At 40.7% G+C, this 19875-nt stretch overlaps 1 protein-coding gene across 9 annotated transcripts in view; it reads right to left on the bottom strand.

Moving 5' to 3' along the window:
- The window catches only part of Utrn (utrophin), a 489906-nt gene that overhangs the window by 381905 nt on the left and 88126 nt on the right, over positions 1-19875 (bottom strand). For all 9 annotated transcript variants that reach the window (XM_085842639.1, XM_085842635.1, XM_085842637.1 and 6 more), the window contains one exon: positions 2914-2975. In XM_085842639.1, coding sequence (XP_085698765.1) covers positions 2914-2975 — 62 coding nt within the window. The remainder of the gene's footprint in view (positions 1-2913; positions 2976-19875) is intronic.

Genomic DNA, 19875 nt, shown 5'->3' on the forward strand with positions numbered 1-19875 from the left:
ACAATATATCGGTTTTAAAACAAATTCCTAAAAGGCAGAAGATACCATTGGCGTCTATGTGGAGGTCCCATAGTGAAGAGAGCCAACAGACACACAAAATAAATATGTTTCAGAGTTCATCCAAATGTATGCAAAAGGGCCTAGATAAACAAGAAAAATAATAAGTTTATTCTCTTTTAACAATCTGTGTGTATATAGGAGATATAGACAGGTAGGTTGTATATAGGTGGATAGATTAGGTAGGTAGGTAGGTAGGTAGGTAGGTAGGTAGGTAGGTAGATAGATTAAAATGATGGATGATAGATTAAAATGAGGGATGGATGGATGGATGGATGGATGGATGGATGGATGGATGGATGGAAAGTCAGACAGACTAGCTTCAGGATTGCTTAATGAGACTACACAAAAATGGAAATGCAAGCTTTTCAATCCCAATGAGTATTAAACTGCATAGGAATCCCAAAGCCCACAAATGCACTGTGCCCTCTCCTACCCACTGGTAGACTAAAGTCAGCAGAAGGAAGGAAAACAGAACGTGGATGAAGTCTGTTGAACATGGATGGAATTCCCTTCCTTCCAGTCACATCCTCATCATATCTTAGATAAATGACTTCCTGTTGGAAACAGTCTGACAAAGTAAGTTTTCAAGGCCATCCCTCCTTTGATCTTTTCTCTAAACAAATCAAGACTTCACAGTCTCTGTGGGAGCCCAAAACCAGCCCTCTAGGCTCAGTCCAGTAACTGACTCTCCCAGCAGGAACTCTGAACATCCGAGGACAAAGAAATGGAATTACAACCCACTGTGATGCTACAAAAGAACAACACAGTTCTATGAGTTAAAGAGACTTCTTCACCTTTCTATGAATACACATATGTAAATATCAACTTCATTAAATAACCAGGGGTGGTCCTCGTAGAATCTGTGTTACTTGGGTCCCTGAAACTGCCAAGACTATCACCATAGTGATTTTTTCTTCCTTTATTCTTTCTCAGCTATTTCTATTATTCCATACCCTCTTCCTTCTTTCATTCATCTGTTTTCTGCTCACCATTCTCAACAGTAAGGCAAAAAGAATTCACCCAGTTTTAAAGGTTGCCTCATTCAAGGTGTCCCAAGTCTCTGAAAATGACCTTTAAATGTTAAAACTAGGGCACTCCTTTCCCTAATTAGTGTGTGAAACTGCTGAAAACCACGCATCTTCACTAGTTCTAGCATAGAAAATGGCAATGACCCCAGTAATAACCAGGCTGGATAATCCCACTCACATGAGCTCTCAGGAGATTGCAGGGAGGGAACAACTCTGGCCACACTCAGTCACTAAACCTTGCTGAGAATGTGACACATGCAGAGACGGAACTATGAATACTGTCAAGTCCATGTCATGGGCTCCTTGCCACTACAGAATCAAACCATTTAAAACTTACCAAACATACCTAGCAATGCTGTAAGACAATCTGGCACCTGAAGCCATCAGTCATGAAGCACTTCTGTTCTTCCATCACTCTCTGAATTCTTTTTATATATAACATATGAAACAACGACGTGATTCCGCACAGTTTTGCAGACGATCACATACAGAGGTACACACATACCGCTTAGTGACTCATTCTATTGCATTCACTTACTTATTAATTTATTGACAGATGTGTATGTATAAGTGGGTATGCAATATGCAAGGGGAAGAGAGGGAAATGAATTCATAGAGGTCAGAAGAGAACTTGGTGACATTGGTTCACTCCCTCGACTGCGTGAGTCCCAGGGATTGAACTCAAGATGAGAGGATTGGCAGAAAGTGTCTTTGCACACTAAGTCAGCTCCCTAACCCACAATCCTGCAACCCTCACTACTCTATCTGTCCATTTTCACACCCCTTCTACTCTCAAGGGCAAGATAAAACAACCTTCAACAAAACGCTGTAAAACCTAAGAAACACCGCAGTCAAGTAATAAACTCTGAGTCTGGAGATATGCACTTTGGTTTTGCTTAGGAGATGGGGTATCCTTATACTGTCCAGGCCGACCTCAAACGCCTGGGCCAAGTGATCCTCCTGATGCAGCCTCCCAAGTATCATGTGCCATTGTACCTGACCTGTGAGACATGGGGCAACTTTGAAATGTATCCCTATTTAAAGTCACCTTAAATCAGCCTCTCCTTCCCTCAAAGAAACACCAGTGTCGGTGGCCCTGACTTTACAATTTGCAAATACAGAACACTTTCAACTAAAAGAGCATCCAAGAGACTGGAAAGATTACTACCCACACAAGAGCACTGGCTGCTCTAGCAGAGGGCCCAGTTCAGTTGAAGCACCCAGGTTATGGCTCACAACCATCTATAACTCCAATTCTAGGGGACCTGATGCCCTCCTCTGACCTCTGAGGTTGCCTTCATGAAAACTGTGCACATACATACAAGTAGGCAATACATCTAAAATAAAATAAGCCAATCTCTTTAAAAGGACCTTCCAGAGAAGTTTAAAGATAACCGAAGAAACCTTTCTTCTTCAAGTTCCTATCTTAGAGTCACTCAACCCAAAGGCTGTTCCCATGTAAGACTTGGAGAGGGGGGAGGGGGAATTCCTACCTTCTATAACTATTTCACATTTAAAGCCAATGTGAAACCTCTCATTTTACCATACTCCACACCTCCCCTTCCCCCAATTCTGAGCATAGCAATGATTATGTTCCACTGGTTGCAGATGCTGATAAAGAGCAGACAGGTGAAGGAGAGAGAGGATGGATAATGCTATTAGCCATACTCACAGGAGGAAAAGCCTATCACTGTTGCACAGGGCAGAAAGGATGCCTGAGTTTTCATGGTTAACCATGCTAAAGGAACTGGTCATCTTTTTTAGCTATGCTAAAGTCAGAAGGGGGCACTGACCACATAGTAAAATCCACCATCATCTTGGATACCTTGGAAAATCGAGCGTTTATCCATTTGGTAAAGGTTTTCTTCTGTACATCATTGTGTTCATCTGTGGGAGAGAAAGAAAAGACAAGAACAGGATGAATGTTTGTACTGATGGTGAGTGTAATAAATACAACCATCTCGTCCCTTGGCAGCGTGAGATTGACATCTACACAGCATGAGGCAAGGGACACATAGCTATTAATGAACCCACTGATGGCGACCACCAACTTCTACAGTAAAGTGAGACTCAGTCACCTCACCCAAGAGTCCTGGTATGAAATCCACATTTGTGTGCTACAATATAGACCTTACCTTACATGTAACACTTTCAATTACATTTTAAGTATACTATCAAGCATGATAAATATGTGTGATAGTTTTAATTTTCAGTGTGACAGAATCTAGGATCATCTGGGAAGTACGTGTGCATTAGGGAGTCTATAGAACCAGCAGGCTTATGGGAATGTGTGTGATGAACTGTCTTGATTGTGCTAGTTGATATAGGAAGACCTGCTCCTCAGGGGAATGGCAGCATCCCACTTAGAATCCTAGACTATAGGAAACTGGAGACAGCAAGCTGAACAGTAGGGATTTGTGCACGAATTCTCCCTTTGCTCTTGACTGTGGACATGTGCAAGTGCTTAAGGCTCCTGCCTGAATCCCCATGACAATGGACCCTTTCCGGGTCAAAAAGATCCTTTCCGGAAATGAAGCTAGACCAACACATCCCACCAAAAAGTTACTCAATAGAAACTTAAGACTCCATAACAACTCCTTCTTCACACAAGTCCTACCCCGACTAGAAAAAAAAAGGGGGGGGGGATATAAGATTTCTATTCAGTTATCCAACATATTTTCTTGACAAAATGGGGGGGGGGGGAGCAACAGAGTCACAGTGGCTTTAAACTTTAAGTACAGTTTAATATTTAATTTACCATGTTTAATCATGTGTCTATATGTGTCTATGTGTGGGTATATGCATATGAGTGCAAACACCCACGGAGTCCAGAAGAGGGCATCGGATCCTCTGAAGCTGAAGTTACAAGAGGGTACAGCCACCATGCAGGTGCTAGAAACTGAACTCCAGCCATTCTTCAAGAACAGTATGTGTTCTTAGCCACTCCAGCCCTCCTAAACAAACATTTTAATGAGCATATAAACCAGAAGAATTTAAAACATTATCAACTCCGGCTCAATTACAAATCCATTGGGCAAGGCACTAGCATCAAACATCTAGAGAACTTCAAATTGCTTGAAAATGAGCCAAGTAAATGAAGTATATAAGGGGACTACATGGTACAATAGCACCAACTGCAAAAGCAATGTGTATTAGGGCCAAATAGATCACATTCTGATCCACTTCTCATGTGATTCTGAGTTAAGAACCAGAAGAGTCATCCACCCCCAAAGTCCTCATCTGCAAGATGGAAATAAATATTAACTATATTGTAAGATGCTATGCTGACAAGTAAAACTTTTCGGCAAAGACTTGCTGTGGTGGTTTGAATAAGAATGGCTCCCACAGGCTCCTGTGTTTGAACACTTGGTCTCTAGTTGGTGGAAGTGTTTGGGAAGGATTAGGAGGTGTGGCCTTGTTAGAGGAGGTGTGTAACTGGGGGTGGGATTTAAGGTTTCAAAGCCTATACCACCCACAGTTAGCGTTCTCTCTACCTTGAGCTTGTGGGTCAGATATAAGCTCTCAGCTACTCTTCTAGCAATCATACCTGCTGTCTGACCCATGTGCCCTATCATGAGGACCATGGACTCTAACCTTCCAATACTATGAGCCTCAAATCAAATGCTTCCTTTTATAGGTTGCCTTGGTCACAGTGCTTTATCAAAGCAGTAGAAAATCAAATAAGGTACCTGGTATTTAGTTTTTGGTTGTCAAAATGATGGCATAACTATGAACAAACAGGAAAACAACAGTCCAGTTTTATCATTTCCCATTATATGATTCAAGCACTCTCCACTTTTCTACTAAAACTAACAAAAGTCATTGTTGGTTGAACACCTACAAAGTAGTATGTTAACTACCTGTGAGTAGTTCTGAAAGCAGTCTATATTCAGAATAGTCCATAAAGCTGTGGGTCCATCTAAGTGCCTCACCTACTACAGCACACTTCTAGGCAACATCATCACAGGAAGAGACCTGTGTGTTCTGCCAGCCATGCACACACCGCAAAGGGACTGCCTGTATTTGGTAATGAGGAACATCTCACTAATAAATAAGACGGCATCTAGTATTATAGTTTGGAAAAGAAGGTCCCCTTCAAAGGACCATGTATTAAAAGGCTTTCTTCCCCTTTGGATGCATTGGGAAAGGTGGAAATCTCAATAGGGGAACCTTGTTGAAGTACTTAAGTCACTGGCGGAATGTCTTTGAAGGGGATAAGAGGTCCTCCTACTTTCTCTTCTTCCTCCCTTGGCTCTCCACCCATTTTTTCTGCCACCTATTCCTGACTATTGCCACATGGTACAGAAACTAAAGGTCTATTCAGTCATCAACTCTGATCTTCAGATCTATAAGCCAACATAAACTTTTTCTTCTATAAGTCAACTATCTGTCCTGGTTGATCTTTTTTGTCAATTTGACACAAGATACAGTTATCTGGGAAGAGAAACCTCAATTGAGAAAATGCCTCCACCAGATTAACCTATAGGCAAGTCTATAGGACATTTTCTTAATAATCAACGTGAGAAGGCCTGGCCCATTGTAGATAGGACCACACCAGGGAGGTAGTTATGGAATATATAAGAAAGCAAACTGAACAAGCCAATAAGTAGCATAGGTTCCTACCTTGAGTTCCTGCCTTGGCTTTGCTAAATAGACTATGACTCAGAATATGTAAGCCAAATAAATCTTTCCTCTCAAGTTGTTTTTGTTCTTTAACTTTATCTTAGTTACTCCATTGTTGATGATTGGCTAAAACATCAAGTTTGTGATAAATTCTGTTCTAATAGCTTATGGAAAGTGTGCAGATTTGAATGAAAATGGCCCCCTAGGGTCATATGTTTGAATACTTGGTCTACAGTTAGTGGAACTGTTTGAGAAGGACTCAGAGGTGTAGCTTTGCTGGAGGAATGTTACTAGGGGGCAGTCTTTTGGTTTCAAAAGCTCATGCCATTCTCAAGTGTTGCGAGAAATATGTTTAAAAGGTACCAGCACGTTCCTGCACATGAGCTGGTAACTCTTGGCCCTGCTGGCTCTGTCTCTACCTGCCAATTCTCTGGTGGGGGCTGGAGTTCCCAAGTTCCTCTCATTGCCATGCAACAACCACCCACCCCACAGTCAGCTAACACAAAACCCATTTACCTGGTAGAATAGAAACTCTTAAAGCTTATAATTAACCAATCAGATTTATGTGTCAATAAATTCTCAATTAACAAGATGCTAGTACAATAATTTCAGAACCAATTGATAATGAAAAAAGCTTTATTCCAATTATTCTAACTTTCAGATATCCTAACTATTTGTGGTTGGTTAAAGCTACACTGGTTCATATCTGCCTCCATTTTTCTTTCTCCTTATCACTCTCTACACTCTCTGTCCCTGCAACTCTTAGCTCTGCCTCCCTTTTCTCTGTCCAATCACAGACCTCCTGCTGCCCTAATGTAATTGGACATGGAAAATCCTGCAACACTCAGGTAGCTCTCTCTGCTTCCAGTCAGTAGATGGGTATGTAAGGTATTCCAGCACCATGCCTGCCTATTTGCCACCATGGTACCAACCATGATGGTCATGGATTCTTAACCATCTAGAACTAAGTTCCAAATTAATGTCTTCTTTTATAAGTTGCTTTGGTCACAATGTTTTGCCACAGCCAATAGAAAAGTAACTAAGACAGAAGGAAAATTTGTAACTGAAAGGCCATCCCTGTGATAAATATAACAGTTCTAGAAAGAGAGTTTGCAGATCCATAAAGGAAATTGGAGAGCAACCCTAAGGCTAAAAGGGGATGACAGTATAAAAGGACACTAAGAAGATTCTTGATGTTAATGGTGCTGAAAGGTGACCTGCATCTCAGAAAGGACAGTGAAGAAAGTCATCCGCCCCTATTCCAGCTTTATACATTATCTGATCGATGCTACAAAGTCATTAATCAAGGAGACTTGCTTACATACACAGAATGTCCCAGCCTTTACCATCAAACTTCAGAAGGACAGAGCTGACAATACAGCCAGCATGCAAGGCTATACTAGGTACATCTACCTATAAACAGTCACTACACCAGCCTGGCTGAAAGGAATTTAATTTTAAACATCTGTGTTTGGAACACTTAACATAATAATATGTTCCATGACTCTAAAGGAGGTTTACTTTTATAAATTATGTTGTATCCACCATCCTTTAATGTTATGAATAAGAAATAGAAAGTTCACAAATAAATATTCTCTTACTTTCATAATGTTCAGACAACTTAAGAGTTCTTTAACGCTAAACAGTGGTGGCATGCATCCTTAATCCCAGCACTCAGGAAGCAAAGGCAGGTGAGTCTCTGAGTCAAGGATATCTCTACAGAGAGAATTCCAGGACAGCCAAGATAAATCCTGACTCATAAAAACAATAACAAACAAAACAAAACAAAATCCTTGACAATACAAATAAGAAAAATGGAAAATATTCACAGAAATATAACAATATTTTATTTTTAAACATATTTCAAAAGTTTCAACATTCATGAACATATTAAGTCTCATGATATAGCCCAGCAGTAGTGAATGTGCACGCACCCAAAGCGCTGGCTCCAATCCCCAGAAGGGTGAGGTGCTGGAGAGTAATTAAAGTATCTAATGGTGTACAGATTTCTCTCTGTAGGTTGACCAAAGAAAGGAGTAACTACCAATTTACCTTTCTATACCATATGCTGTAGAATAACATAAAATTTAAAAATAAACTCCAACATAAAGAGATGTTTATAAGAACAAAGCGGTGTTTCCTCTAACATAGCCTAGAACTTTTTAGTCAAATCAACACCTATCTGTATCTCAGTGCCCAATATGAAATGGAGTGTTTGACCATCAAAGATAACATCCAGCCATTCAGAAATATTCCAAAGTGTACAGATATCTTTTGTATTTATTTCCCCTAAACAACTTGAAAGATTTGTATTCAATGCATCTATAGCCTGCCCACTCCTTTGCCCATTCTCCCCTCCTCTCCTCTCCAACCCCATGCTCTACAAATTTTCAGTAAATGAAAGGCTTTTCAGTCATGGAAAATATAAAAAATGTGAACAGACAGGAAGGGAGCTCCCAAGGAACACAAGATGTGCTCCTAGCACCTGGGCTGGACAGGTCAAAACTGCCTCCAAGTCAAGGGGCCAGGGGCTTTGGGCGTCCTTGAACACTTTTATTCCTGTACACACACATGCACTCACACACACACAATTAAAAATAAAATACTTTTTAAGGAAAAAAAGAATGAGAAGCCATTGTTAGTAGAGTAACTGCTCTCCATGTCACAGTGTACTAAATAATCCTGGCCCAAACTCCTCATTGGTAACTCAGAAACAACTGGAAATCTGTCATGCTGTTATCATTTACCCTTCAACTTCCTATAAAATGACACAGAGCTTGAAGAGCCTCACTGGGGTTGTAGCCCACAGTAGAGTGATGGCCTAGCGTGCCTCAGGATCCAGGATCAACTCCAGTTCCACAGAAAAAGATCAAAGAACTTCAATAGTCTCAGGCTAAGTCTGGGAAGATGCCTCAACAGGTGAAGATATTCACTGCCCAGCATGGTCGTCTGCTCTGATTCCTTGGAACTACTACATGGTGAAAGGAGAAAACAAGAGTCCAGAAAATCATCTTCTGATCCCTGTATACACACCATGGCACATGTGCGCACACACATATTCACAAAATAAAGAAATGCAAATATTAGGAAAAATAGGGAACTGGAGAGATGGCTCAGCAATTAAGAGTACTTTCTGTTCTTCTAGAATACCTAGGTTCAGTTCCCAGCACCCACATTGGGCAGCTCAAAGCCACCTGTGACTCTAGCTTCAAAGCATCCAACACCCTCTCTGGCCTTCATAGGCACCTGCATTCACATGGCATACACACACACGCACACATACACACACACATACACAGAGAGAGAGAGAAAGAGAAAGAGAGATGTACACGCAGACACACACACACATAAACACACACACACATACACACACACAAAATAAAAAAATAAAATAATGCTTAGAAAAAGATTTGAACGGTTTCTATTACAATTCTCATCAAACAGACCAATTGATTGGTTTAATTCCTGACCCCCCCCCCAAAAAAATTTAGAAACACACAATATAACCCCTCATCTTATTAAGCTGATCACATACAGACTGAAATAGTAAGAACAATGCAGCTGATATACCTCCTCAATGTGTATTCTTTCAGGGTCCCAAACTGAAAGCAATGTCTTCATTAGACAGGAATTTTAGAATTCCCTTCTAAGAGCCTTTGCTGTCTTAGCAAATCTTATCATCAATGACCTCTCTCCATTAGGGAAAAAAGCACGGGGTTGAATTAGGAGAAGAAAAATGTGTTAAACCCCTTAAGGCTGCATTTCCAAATTCTTCTAAATATTTTGCTCTTCTTAAATACTCCTGACATGCTCATACAAATCCAAGGACCAGCGATGCTGCCTGGTCTAAAATTTTATTGCTGTAATCTGTAAAACAGGAAACACCAATGAGACTATGAGGTTTAAAATGACTTCAGTTCGCCAGCTAAAATATATAATGAAATAAATATCTTTTAATGGACCTTTGCCATGAGGGGAAAGGGAGATGGTCAGTAGGTCCAGTGCTGGCCAAAAAAGAATACAGACCCAAGTTCAGATCCTCAGAACACGTGTGAAAAATAAGGCATGGTAGCACATGCCCGTAATCCCTGTCCTGGGGAAGCAGAGGTGGGATGGATCCCAAGGCCTTGCTAGCCAGACAGTCTAACTTAATGGTTCTCAACAGGTTGTGACCCCTCTATGGGTCGAATGACTTTCACAGAGGTGACCTAAGACCATAGTGCATAGCAGATATTTACATTATGATTCATAACAGTAGCAAAACTACATGAAGTAGCAATAAAAATAATGTTATGGTTGGTGGGTCACCACAACATGAGGTTGAGAACCCTGGTCTACGTGAATTAGGTAAATTCTGGATTCAGTAAAAGACCCCAGCTCTGAAAAAATAGTGGTTGAAGAAGACACTGAACATTAACTCTACATCACAAATATGTGCACACAAAAATAAATAACACACATACACCTCGGTATATAGACAGACAGACAGACAAGCCCTGATAAAAATCACTAACATTAAAAGGAAAGCAGCATCCTCCTAACATATTTTGAAGCAATTTAATAGTGGTCAACCAGCTCACCCTAACCTGAACTCCACAAAATTTGAGCATTCAGAAAAGAAATGTGGACTATAAGGAATGTCTGGCTGGAGGCTTTAGAACTCAGATCTGCTTTATAAATTAAAGCCTCATTCACAGATTCAACACATCCTAGAACGTGACAATAATTATAGAAGCAACAAGAACGCTCAGCCTACAGCCCATTCCCTCATTCTCTGGGCTCTTCCCGTGAGTGACCCTTAACACACCATGATGAGACACGGACGTGCCTTCTACTCTGATGTCTCCTGTACTGTCTAAATGAAATCAAGTCATTCATTCACAGACTGTGCATTTAAAATATCACACAGAAATAGTAAGTATCATCTAATAATCTGTAACATGGAATCTTTTCCTAGACAAGGAACTCCCCCAAGCAGAGCCCTTTAATACTGAGCATACTTTAAAAAAAAAAAAAAAAAAAGGAAAACACCTTGCTATGGAAAGGGTAGCCTGGAGAATGATCCAAACTGACTGCTGAAATGCTGAGAGTTTGTCGGGTGTCTGTCAGGGCAATGAGAAACACAAAACTGTCCTTCTCCTGTTTTGCTTCCTGGCGCTCCCTAAGCTTATCTTGAAAGACTGTGTGAGATTTATAGGGGCCTGACACTGCCTTAAACCCTCTCTCTAGAGGTGTGTTTTTGGAAAGAAATCAATTCTTAAAGCCCCAAGTCTTGGGGGTAGGGAATCAGCTTACTCACAGGTAGAGGGCTCACCTAGAATGAGCGTGCCCCTAGGAATCTAGGAGCAGCCTCTGATGCTGAAGGAGAAAGTTTGCCACGTGGGAAATATCAAGCACAGTACACGTGTTGCAAACATACCGGAACAAAGACTCTGGTGGGAGGGGCAACTCCACCACGCTTACAAATGCTTCCCTCCAGATTGCTGGGAGCCTTGTTTTAATCAGTTGTGATAGCACAGAATGGAAGGAGGTTGCTCAGGAAGAGAGCAGTGGGTCACTGACTTTTTTAAAATGACTATCAAGAGACTAAATTGACTCATGAAGTAAAATTCCTATACAATTGGATCCCTCAGGTTACTGTTGCTCTTACTAACTAGGAAATCTCAAGGCAGAGTATCTGTTTTCATCTACAAATAATTTGAGATGTATGGAAACTCTGCAAATGAAAGTTTTAAAAAACTAAACCTGGACAACACTGCAGTGATCTGTCAGCCTTTGCATGAGTTCTGCTTGTCAACAACAGAAATATATCCTTACAAGACTCAGTCATCATAGATCAGTCTCATTCCAATTCATTTATCCTATTAGTTTCCCCATATTGTAAGGAATTCTTTAAATCCTTCATAAATTTATAAAATATCACAATACTTTTTTTTTCGAAAATTTTGCAATTCTCACAAAAGCTTGGAGGCTCCATCCTAGCCATCCAAGCTGGTAATTCCATCACTAGGAAGGAATATGCAGATGAGGGTAAGCTTAAGGCCAGACTGGACCACCTAAAGAGGCTCTGTCTAAAAATATACAAATATTTTCCCTGTCTTGAAAAATCTTAATAAAGTATTTTCTGCCTGAGTCAGGGTTTCTCTTGGTAACAGCCCTGGCCAGAACTCATTTTGTAGACCAGGCTGGTCTAGAACACACAAAGATCCACGTGCCTCTACCTCCAAATTCTGGGATTAAAAGTGTGTTTGACCAAAACATAAAATAAAATAAAATAAAATAAAATAAAATAAAATAGGGAACAATACTGCCAGTAGCAAACATCTTGTTCCATTTGTAAATAGCAATATTATTTTTCTATATAGCTGGTACATAAAACATTTTTCATCTTTGTTTTACATTTATCGTGTGTGTGTGTGTGTGTGTGTGTGTGTGTGTACATTTCACATCTTTTATCTTAACATCCCTATATAATGCCTACCATATAATTAGGAGATCTCAGCCACGAAACACACAATATCACATGTCTATTACTTTAAGTCATAGGCTCATGTTCAATAAGCTCAAGGGATTCTCAAATTTTTAAGTTGTCAACTAATATTTATCATGAATTTAAATAGGCAAAAATATGTAATTTCTAGCTGCAAGATTTTTTCTAATTAAATAATAAGAGGATGACTTCTCTGTTCCCTAACTGCCGAGACTTCTCCTCCCTGTCAGACCAACCAGGCACATCACATTTAAATCTCTGGCAAGAGAAGGCGGACTTGAGTTTTCTATTTAAAAATCACATTGATATATATCTCCAGAGGAATATCTTACTTCAGAATCCTCTATCCGGGATAAATAGGTGGGTGGATGGATAGACGGATGAATGGATAGGTGGATGGATGGATAGGTGGATGGGTGGGTGACTCAGTGCATGAATGAGTAGACATGTGGGAAAATGGGTGGGTGGGTGGGTGGATGGATGGATGGATGGATGGATGGATGGATGGATGGATGAGTAGGTGGATGGGTGGGTGGATAGGTGGATGGACAGATCGAAATGTGGATGGAATGGTGACTGGGTACAAAGCCTTATCCAGAGTGTAACTGAATTCTGTTACTACTGAGTGCCTGGCAGAAGTGAACCACTCCATGAGTTAGGAATGCTGGAAGGTAGGCTCTTCTTTCAGCAACAGGAAAGGCGACAATGAAAGGCGGATAAACAAAAGGAAAGCACCTAAGATGCAGCCTTGGGCCTAACCGGGAGAGGCTTCATGGCCACAGAAGCCTGAAAGACTTCAGGATGTCTCCGTCGTTCCCATCTGGAATAAACTGATGAATGGTGAATATATTCCCTAGACATCCCATATTATCAGTTAAACAGAAAACAATTCCTTCAGTCTAGATGCTAAATCCATGAGGGTCCTGTCAGCCATTAGCTAGATGGGTTCTAGCCATCTGATGCCAATTACAACATGACCCCAAATCCTATTGCAAACATTGTGCTGTCTAGAGAAATGTCATATTAGTAACATTATAGAATTTCTGGCTTTGTTTTGGTTTTCATTTTTTGGAGATGTTAGAGATTTAACATGGGACCTCATCAGATAGTCAAGACCAGGACACTTATCAATAAGCTGAATCCCCAGCCCTGATTGGGTTTGGTTTTGTTTATTTAATTGGTTTTTAGTGCATTGGTGTTATGAATGCTTGTATTTCTATGTGAGGGTGTCAGACTCCTAGAATTGAAGTTATAGCCAGTTGTGAGCTGACATGTGGGTGCTAGGGACTGTACCTGGGTCCTTTGGAAAAGTGGCCAGTGTGGTCAGTGTTCTCAACCACTCAGCCATCTCTCCATCCACCCACACCAGGCCAGTTTTTTATATATACGTAAATACACTGTAGCTGACTTCAAACACCACAGAAGAGGCATCAGATCTCATTATGGATGGTTGTGAGCCACCATGTGGTTGCTGGGATTTGAACTCAGGACCTTCAGAAGAGCAGTCACTGCTGAGCCATCTCTCCAGCCCCTTTTATACTGTTTTTTTGTTTGTTTGTTTGTTTGTTTGTTTGTTTGTCTTTGTTTTGAGATAGTTTCTCACTAGTTGTTCAGACTGGTCTTGAATTTACAGTATACCCTAGGCTATGATTCTCCAGCCTCAGCTGAAGAAATAGCAGGAACTATAAGCCTGCACCTTAGACCTACCCTGACATATAAACTTTTAAAATCTCTACTAGCCACACTTTAAAAAGAAAAAAGAAAAAGTAAAGCTCATTTTAGTATATGTGCTGCTTCCAAGTTCGTTTGTTATTTAGCCCACTACATCTAAAACGCTATTTCAGCACATACTCAGTATTTTACTGTGCACTGCCATCTAACACCCTTTCTCACACTAAGACGTTGTGATCCAATGTGTATTTCATTTCCAGCACCATCTGAATCTGGATCAGCCACACTGCAGGTGCCCTGCACCCAACAATGAAGAAGGTCAGCTCAGCTCTAGAATATCTTTGTATTCAGTGTAACTAAAGCCTTGGTGCCCTTCAGAAGGACAGAGAGAAATGGCTTATCTCTCCTGCTAACTGGCGGCCTGACAGCTAAGGAGCCCAGTGCGGATATTGACTGTCTTGTGAATGCCAATGATGGTGGCAACATTTTATCTAAAACTTTCCTCCATTCAAAGCCTATAAGATGGATGGATACTCATACACCTCCTTGTCAGGCACTTGGAGCTAATATTGTCAACCAAAAGTAACAGAAAATTTAACAGTGTAAGTGATTACTTTGGCTTAGGTCCTTTTATAGAACTTCTGCCCCAGTAAATGATTAAACAAAAGAAACTTTGCAGTGGCTGGTAACAGTAAATGGCAATTAGTTTCATACCTAATTTATAGAAAACAGTATACAAAAGACCAAATAATGACATTTACTGATCAGCAGGCAGAGAGAAAGACACTGGGCCTGACTTGGGGTTTACAAACCTCAAAGCTCAACCTCCTCTAATAAAGCCACACCTCCTCATCCTTCCCAAACAGTTACACTAACCGGTGGTCAAGCACTCAAGCATTTGAGGCTATGGGGGCTGTTTTCATTCAAACCACTGTTCTGAGTGTGTACTATGCATGATTCCAAACTCAAGCATCATTAGCATTTTCAAGAAGGCAGTGGTTTTGGACTTGACAGATAGCTCAAGTAAAGTACATGTGCAGAAAGGATGAGGACCTGAGTTCAACTCCTAAAACCCACATTAAAAAAATCCAAGCATGGTGATGCAGGCTTGGGACCTTGGGGATGATTGACCACATTGACTGGAAAGCTCAAGGTCTCAGAAAAACAGCTCCTAAGTAATGGCACCCAAGGTCATTCTATGGCTTCTATATGCATGTGCTTTGGTAGACTGTGCACACACAAACACACACGCACAAAAAGAAAGTATGATTATTAGGATAAGACAGGTATTGAAAATAATAGGCAATTGTAACTATTATGTTAGGTAGATATATATTCAGAATTATATAGGAAAGGTATTTTGTGATTGTTGTTTGAGGCCAGAAAGAGCATTTATAAAAAGGTGAAGAGCCGCAGGCAAGTCCTAATGAATGCAAACAGATGAAATGAGAGTGGTATAAGGCATTTGTTTACACTGTGCAAGCATGTGATATGATTGAAGGTGACTTTAGTGAAATTGAGAGGGGGGGATATAGGTATAGGTATAGGTATAGGTATAGGTATAGGTATAGGTATCGGTATCGGTATCGGTATCGGTATAGGTATAGGTATATGTATAGATGGATTCAGAGCCATCCATGATAAACCTCTGAAAGGCTTCAGGGCTGAGGAGAAAAGAAATAAGAAAGGAAGATATGGAAGCAATAGAGACCAAACCCTTGAAGAATAGCTTTTCCCTTAAACATTATATGTATGTATGACTATACAATGCATGACTGCAAAGCCAAGAAATAAAATACCACTGTATTTCTAAAGAGATTCTAAGAAATTCTTATACTCAATTGTGTTAATTTCTATATTTTCTCAGTGTTATAAGAAATCATACTACAGCATCTCAAGTTGCCTGTCCTATAAAAAAGTGCATTTTCTTCTACCTCCCATTTGACATGTAAGGAAGCAGAAAGATTGGTGACCAAGAAACCAACTTGCCTGGCAGGTCTGACCATCTATGCTGATAGGAATTCTAAGAATAAGGCGCCCGATCTGTATCTGTAATTACAGACAGGTAGGCAGGATCTAGACTGGAGAGAGATACTTAGGTGTCTGTAGCTAAGAAGAAGGGTCCCCTGCAGAGGTCAAAAGAAGCGTCAGGAAGCAAATGAACCCAACTCTGTTTTACAGTGAAGCTCATATATTTGTTAAACAGAAACTCACCAGATTAAACTGCTTGTATTTCTATCTGATTTTCCAGTGGGCATTACATTCCAGTCTGTTGATGTAACTAGGTATAAAACAACTGCAGCTATGGAAACCATACATCTCCAAGTTGATTCAGTAGAGAAACACTGAGCAAGTGGGGGACAAAACTACACAGCTTACAAGTTTTGGGGGAAAAAAAACCTCAAGTACCAACAGTCAAAATGACAATTATAAACATGGAAACAATAAATAATAATGATAATAACAATAATAATATACAAGAGAAATCACGAACAAATCATGGTCCAAGACTTTAAGCACTTTCAGAAAAGCAAGACAAACCTGAGGGAAAGCAAGACACATTTGCCATTTGTTCCTGTACTTTATTTAATGGCATGTCACCTGCTGCAAATGCGTTTAAATTTTTAAATGATGTTCAGGATTTTTTTTTCTTTTCTCTAGGTGAAGGTTTTTATGTTGGGCCTTAAATTAAAATCAAATGAAGAGGGGTTGGTAGGATGGCTTGGAGGGTAAAGTCACTTTGTTTGCCAGTCTGATGACCTGAGTTTCATCCCTGGAACCTTACAGAGGTGGAAAGACAGAATCCTCAGGTCTCCACAGGTTCACCACGTGTGGAGAAGAATCACTAAAAATGATTATTTTTCAAGTAATTTAAAATAATTAAATTTCAAAGCAGGAAGTCCAGTAAAGTGCAATCTTCTGTCCAAGATAAATATTTATAAGAAGCTGGGAAAGTGTCAGGAAGGATGCTGTGTGCCCTTTCGGAAGTCAAGAGAAAAGATTTCTTCCCATGAATCTTCTTGAGAAATTAGCCCATGGAGCACAGAATCTCTGCACTTTGAGGTGGCACAAAATGATATGTAAAGTATTCCCATGAGCTAATAAAATCTTTTTTTATTTCTTGAAGTGCCTGATAGGACGGGGCAAGGACAGGATGACACCCATAGTGCAGGCAAACTCTGATCCCATTTGAAACTCAAATCTTTCCTCTAGAGTGCTGATATTAATATATTATCCTTGACATCACTATCAAAAATTATAGTTCTCAGGGATCTACCTCAGCCGATATAGTGCCTACCTACCATGTACAAAGCCCTGGGCTCAATCCCCAACACCCCATAAACATGGTAAATCTCTAATCCCAGCACACAGAAGATAAGACAGGATTGTTGCAAGTAAAGAGACTAGCCTGCCATTGCATACACTAGCAAGATTTAGCTGAAAGGACCCAAAGATAGCTGTCTCTTGTGAGACTATGCAGGGGCCTAGCAAACACAGGAGTGGATGCTCACAGTCAGCTATTGGATGTATCACAGGGCTCCCAATCGAGAAGCTAGAGAAAGTACCCAAGGAGCTAAAGGGATCTGCAACCCTATAGTTGGAACGACATTATGAACTAACCAGTACCCCGGAGCTCTTGTCTCTAGCTGCATATGTATCGAAAGATGGCCTATTCGGCCATCACTGGAAAGAGAGGCCCTTTGGACTTGCAAACTTTATATGCCCCAATATAGGGGAATGCCAGGGCCAAAAGAATGGGAATGGGTGGGTAGGGAAGTGGGGGGCGCTATGGGGGACTTTTGGGATAGCATTGGAAATGTAATTGAGGAAAATATGTAATAAAAAATATTAAAAATTTTTAAAAAAAGAGACTAGCCTGTGCTACATTGTAAGACCCTGTCTCAAAAAACTAATCAAGTAAATTTAAAAAAAAATTATAGAGGCTGGAGATGTAGCTCAGTGGTTAAGAGCAGTGGCTGCTCTCCCAGAAGACATGGGTTTTATTCCCAGCACTCACAAGGCAGTTCACAACTATCTATAATTCCACCTCTAGTGGATCCAGTGCCCTCTTCTGGTCTCCAAAGGCACTAGGCATTCACATGGTACACAGACACACAAGGAAGCACAACACTGGTGCACATGGAAGAAAATTGTATATACCATCACAGAGAATGGCAATTTTATTTACTGGCTTCTGCATGAACTAGCTCTTTCTTTTTCTCCCCAACACATGCCTCTTGAAGACATCAAAAAGTTCAGCTCTAGCAGGGCGGTGGTGCCGCATGACTTTAATCCCAGCACTCGGGAGGCAGAGGCAGGTGGATTTCTGAGTTCGAGGCCAGCCTGGTCTACAATGTGAGTTCCAGGACAGCCAGGGCTATAAAGAGAAACCCTGTCTCGAAAAACCAAAAAAAAAAAAAAAAAGTTCAACTGTTTCACAGCTGAAGATTAAAAAGTAAAGTGGAAATTTCTGGTTTCTTCTGAAACTCCGCTATGTCATATGATGTTTTGCTGGGTCAGACAGGTGAAGGGATATTTTGCTGAAGCAGACTCAGGTGAGAGATGTTTTGCTGAAACAGACATGTGAGAGGATTTGTGATGTTTACAAAGGATATAAATATGACCACAGACAATGGGAGGAGCCTCTTGTGTTGCTAATCTTTGATTATCATGGCTTCATAGGGAGGAACTCTCCAAAGAACTTCAAGATACTCTAGTGGCTTCTTGCCGCTTCGTCGGACTCCTGCCAATTGGTGGACCTTTGAGGTTTCTTCAGGATTGAACTGCTGTTGCTGATCCTAGAGTGGTGACTGTCTACTCCACTAATGGCTGACAATGAAGACTGAAAGAGCCCCAAAGAACTATTTCTAAATTGGTCCACAGACCCCATTTCCTATTAACCTTTCTTTCCCCACCAACTCTAGTGAGTGGTGAGCTACAAGGGAGGTTGAGCCAGTTAAAGACCCTTATTAAAGTAGGTTTTTTAAAAATCTAAGCCTACAAGAAGGACCTTCTTTTCATGGTTGCCTTTCTGAACTATGTGATCTTATAGCCAGTAACACTATCAAATTTCCACTTCCACCTTCTTAGACTGGAGAAGCCTTACCATTGGATCACTCTTAGGAGACAACAAATGCATTCTCTCTAGGGCTGGGGTTTCCTTCAGAACACTCTCACTGTTAAATCATTTAGGCACGAGAGCAGGACCTCAGTCAGTCATCCAGGCTCATAGCAATGTGGCTTTTCAAAGAGTGGAAATGTCCAGTTTCCTTCTTCACTTCCTTCCTGATGAACTGCCAAGGACGTGTGTCCTTCTGCTCCAAAGCTATGCAACAGCCAGTGCATTCTGGGAACATTATAATCTCTTCCTTCCTTCCTCCATCTCACAGGTTGTGTCAACTATAATTCATAATGAAAGATTCTTCCCTTGTTTGAATGAGTGACCCTTAACAATAAGATCTGGATGTTTAATCATTCAATCGAGATTTAGCAGTTTCTGCTGGATGACAGTGAACCAACCACCATGACTCTAGGGCTTGGTGACAAGCCCTATGACAAGGGGCTGCCCAGCAGACTGGGTTACATAATACAACCCAGTCGCTAAAGCCCAAACAACAACGGCACCAGCAAACTCAAAACAGTGTAAGAAATAAAACACAGGATCTGAAAACGGACTCTTGGACTTTACACCCTCATGATCACAGAAGGTACTTACTATTCATGAGAGCAAACGGATCAAACCAACACAAAAGTTCTTCAATAGAATTAATTAGCAAGACATGAACTATTACAGAGTCCTTACAAACAATATCCTACGAGATATGTTACACACGGATGAACGCTTGGGTCATTGTAACGAATTTCATGTTCACGTCACATGAGCACAGCTGTTCTGTAAATCCACCATCAAAGCAGTCACATGCATAAAGATAAAAAGCGATACTGTAGCTCCCAGGGGCTGAGGGGAGAGGTGAGAGAGAAATTAATTGTTCAATGGATACA

The sequence above is a fragment of the Mus caroli genome, unplaced genomic scaffold, assembly GCF_978045245.1.
Source record: "Mus caroli unplaced genomic scaffold, Mus_caroli_1 scaffold_9, whole genome shotgun sequence".
Taxonomy (NCBI): domain Eukaryota; kingdom Metazoa; phylum Chordata; class Mammalia; order Rodentia; family Muridae; genus Mus; species Mus caroli.